Source organism: Tarenaya hassleriana, unplaced genomic scaffold (genome assembly GCF_000463585.1).
Source record: "Tarenaya hassleriana unplaced genomic scaffold, ASM46358v1 Cleome3, whole genome shotgun sequence".
NCBI classification, from domain to species: Eukaryota; Viridiplantae; Streptophyta; class Magnoliopsida; order Brassicales; family Cleomaceae; genus Tarenaya; species Tarenaya hassleriana.
Genome location: NW_010966177.1, coordinates 3,847,372 through 3,851,877, shown reverse-complemented (window position 1 = coordinate 3,851,877; position 4,506 = coordinate 3,847,372). Strand labels below are relative to the sequence as shown.

The following is a 4,506-nucleotide window of genomic DNA, read 5'->3' as shown; positions in this document are numbered from 1 at the left end:
TAGGGAAAAAACAAATACGCAATAACTTTCTACATCTTATACATAAATCGATCGTAAACTTGGCAGCTTTTATAATTGTTACGTAACTACCGAAACAATTTAAGTTTTAATTGTTCTCGTCTGGGTTTTGTATGGAAAAGTTATAGAGAAAAAAATTTAAAGTTGTTCCTAAGACTACGTTCCAAATAAATGGCATACGATGAATAATGTATTTTCATCGCAATATATATATACATATATATATATATATATATATATTATAAATAATCTTAAATACTTTTAGTTTTATTGTTTAATTGTTAAATATTCGAATTTTATAAAAAGAATTAAAAAATAATAATTTACTCTCTCTCCCGTTTGTTTCATTCATTTCACATATTTTTTCATCTCTCACACGTTTTTTTTCTCCCTCACATTCTTTAAAGTGTTTATATCTAGTATTTACATTTCTTCTATTAGTCTATTTTCAAAAGATAAAAAAATAGTGATATAAGAATTTTTAATATTAAATTGAATTACTTTTATATATTTTTCTCGTTCATTATCTTCTTCCTATATTGGTTGATTTTTGTTTTTTTTTTCAATAACGATAATCGAGGACATGTCAAGCTAGGATACGCATCAACTAGCCTCCTTTATGATTTTTTTTTTTTTTTGAGATTTTTCAATTTTGTTTTTATAAAAGCAAGCAGGTCATAAAAGGCATGTCCTGAGTCATGATCTGCATATCCTCACATGCCTTTATGAGAAAAAAATTGTTTTCAAAAACAAAAAAATAAATAAAAAATGTTTTTCAATTTTTTTTCGTAACGGCCAGTTAGGATACGTTTATCCCGACATGTTTATCGTCAATTGCCTTTATGACTTTTTTTTAAATATCCCCCTTAATGAAAAATTCCGCGGTTGTTGTATTGTATTTTAATACAAATGTTTATTTTAAAATCTTAAATTAAAGTTAGTTTTGAAATTTCGTATGATTATTCTATTTGTACCGATAAGAACGATCACACCACTATATATACATGAATCATTATCCTTTGTTTCGGTTTGGGAATAATTTATTTGCTATTCTAAAATTTGTACCAAATCAGTACCATATATTATTCGGTTCGGTTCCGTTTCGATTTTTGTTTAAAAATTTTAGATTTTCTTAAGAAAATTTTGGTTTCTCGAAAATTTTATAAAGTTCGGTTATGTTGGGTTCGATTCTATAAAAATCATACCGTTTGAAAATTTTGAATGGTATAGTTTGAAAAAAATACCAAAATTTTCGGTTCGGTACGGTTCGGTTCTTCAGAACCGAACCGAAACGCCCATCCCTAGTTATTAGATAGTTTAATTCAATACTTGAATTGTATATAATACTAGAGTTGATATATTATTATATTTTTTACTTAGTTTTATTATGTTATTAAGAAAGAATTAAAGAAATTACATCATGTACTTAAATTTATTTACTGTTATAGCAATAAATGATTGTCTTACTTACTACATCAATTTTGATTCCTGATTTGCCTTTTTTTTTTTTTATGAAAGATGGTATTCTTGCCTTTTTTCTATGGACGCCATTTTACATTTTCATCGATTCGTACATTTTTAAGAGGAAAATTATTAGGAGGAAGAAAACTATTCTCCTCGCAAAAAAAATAAAAATAAAAATATCCACACTTCACTAACTGTTTGTATGTCGATGGATCCGGTAAAAAAAAAATACCAGAGTAAAATAAGAAAATTACGGATCCAAAACAAATGCAATCAGAACTTAATTTTTTTTTTAAAAATACGAAATTTTAAGTAAAAATCTCAAGTAATAAAAAAAACACGGAAACAACAATCGACATAGACATATTAACCAGAAGAGAAATTCGAAGTTTTCAATATATTTTTTCTTGTTTTACACTATCATGATCTCAGCCAAAATGAAATAGAGAATAATTGCTGAGAAAAAAAAATAATCGATGAAATATATATTGTCTTTGGCACTCTTTCTTTACACGTAATGACAGATATTTTGATTTTTTTAATTTTTTTTTCCATTTAGGTGCTTCGTCTCGTCATCTTCTAAAAGAACCACCGAGAAATTTTATACATATATATATATATATATGTATGTATATGTATAGAAATCTGGAATTTTTCCTTTTCGATACGAGGAAACCAAATTGCTGCAGACTGCACTTATTTTATTACGAATCACGGGCCACCCTCAGGTTTCATAATCATTTGTGATAAATTAATAAAAAAATAATATTTTCCATTTATAAGAGTTGATATGTTTCACATATAATCATCTATTAATAGGGAGAGCAATGCATGAACACACGCACACAACAGCCAGTGATTAACGACTCTCTCCTAAACAACTTCCTCTGTGTGTTTTTCTTGCAAATATACAATGCGAGAAGAAGATTCGGGTTCCATCCGCTTCATTCCTTCTTCCTTAAGGTTCCATCTTGTTTATATATACATACATATATATATATATATATATGTATATATCATGTCCATGGACAGCTTCTAAGCATGTAAAACCGTCATATGGGTCATCATCTTCATTACTGATGATGAGTCGATCTAAATCTATATACTCTCCTTTAACCTAATTTTGGTTTCTTCCAGAGCTTCTATGTATGAATGTGCACATGTTTCATGCACGCAGTGATGGAGAGGAAGGTGACAAACATGGGAATGGAGGGAAGACTGATATGTACCCTTTTATCGGTGCCTTTAGTATGACTGGTGGTGATGGAGAAAACAGCTACGCTTCCAACTCTATTCTTCAGGTACATGCATATATATATATATATATATGTGTGTGATTATATGTGACACCATGTGATGATAATTTATTTATTGCTACAATATACCTATGACAATCCTTGGAGAATTGGGGCATTCTTCATATTATTTCTCTAGTTTTTATTCGTTATGCTGTTAATTCTCTTGAAAATCACGTAGTTGTTCTCATGTGGGATTGGCAGAGAAAAGTTATAGAGAAAGCAAGACCGGTCCGGGTGAAGAGCACCAAAGAGATGTTAATCGGATTAGATTTTCCGCCGTGCGTCAAAGTGGCCGACTTGGGTTGCTCCTCGGGGCAAAACACGTTCCTGGTTATGTCCGAAATTGTGAACACCATCAACGCGTTGTGCCAAGAAAGGGGTCGAGACCCTCCAGAAGTCGATTGTTGTCTGAACGATCTCCCCGACAACGACTTCAACACGACATTCAAGTTTGCACATTTCTTCTGCAAAACTGGCAAAGGTCTGTGCTTTGTTTCGGGAGTGCCAGGTTCCTTCTATTCGCGGCTCTTCCCCAGCAAGAGCCTTCATTTTGTGAATTCCTCTTACAGTCTTCATTGGCTATCCGAGGTTGGTTCCATAACGATAATATAAAATGCATCGTATTGTAAACGCAACACAGTGAGATATCTTTCAACTATTTATGGAATTTCCTCTGGTTCCCTCGTAAAATAATATGAATATAATTAAAGGTTATTTATATAAGGGAAAAAACCCTAAAAATTCCTGAACTTGTATTTTGGAGTAATATTAATTCCTAAACTTGTAGAAGTGCCTATTAATTCCTAAACTTGCAAAATTGAACACGTTAAATACTGAACTTGTTAAACGGTTCCATATTCGTCCATAGCATTATTTGGTCAAAAAAACGAGTTGACCGATCCGACGTGGCACGTGACGTGGCGAGCCACGTGACGTGGCGAGCCACGTCGGATCGGTCAACTCGTTTTTTTGACCAAATAACGCTGTGGACGAATATGGAACCGTTTAACAAGTTCAGGATTTAACGTGTTCAATTTTGCAAGTTTGGGAATTAATAGACATCTTTACAAGTTTAGGAATTAATATTACTCCAAAATAAAAGTTCAAATTTTTTTAGGATTTTTGTGAATATAAAATATAAGTATCTTTTAATTTCTAAATTGTTTATGAATTGTTTTAAAAAAATTTATATTAAAAAGAATATTTCTAAATCAAATATATTTTTTAATAGTCATGAATATATAATCAAACTGTGAAAACTAAAAATAAGATAATAAAATAATGTTGTGGAAGAAATACATATCGAGCACATCAATGTAATTTATTTATTTAAATAGATTATTCTAATAACCCTAAATTAAGTTAAATCAATTGAATTAACAAAACATTTAATCAACGGTTCGTTCTTATCCAAAAACCTATTTATTTATTTATTTACTTTGTTTTTATTCATACAAAACTTTTATTTAATTATTATTTACCTTGTTTTATTTTGGCAAATTAGTGGTTCTCATTTTCGGGTCAATGCTAAATTGTACTCAAATAATTTTTTTTTCTTTCTACTCTTCCTAACGAGATTGAAAATCATATTAAATTTCATATAATTTCTACGATAAATGAATATTTATTCAAAAGAACAGTTCATAATTTTATTTTCATTCACAAACTGAGAGAAAAGAAATAAAAGTTGAAAAAATATTCATTTGAATGTTGAGACTTTTTTTTT

General features: G+C 29.7%; 1 protein-coding gene across 3 annotated transcripts in view; it reads left to right on the top strand.

Annotated features, from left to right (window-relative positions):
* The first annotated feature begins 2,177 nt into the window (after window positions 1-2,177).
* LOC104819197 (salicylate/benzoate carboxyl methyltransferase-like) overlaps window positions 2,178-4,506 on the top strand; it is a 4,582-nt gene continuing 2,253 nt past the window's right edge. The window contains exons 1-4 of one of the 3 annotated variants that reach the window (XM_010549157.2): window positions 2,178-2,210; window positions 2,302-2,445; window positions 2,660-2,783; window positions 2,982-3,368. In XM_010549157.2, coding sequence (XP_010547459.1) covers window positions 2,396-2,445; window positions 2,660-2,783; window positions 2,982-3,368 — 561 coding nt within the window. In that variant the 5' untranslated portion in view covers window positions 2,178-2,210; window positions 2,302-2,395. Of the gene's footprint in view, window positions 2,211-2,296; window positions 2,446-2,619; window positions 2,784-2,981; window positions 3,369-4,506 lie in introns of those variants that run through there. The other 2 variants (XM_010549158.2, XM_019203284.1) reach the window with 2 other exon arrangements.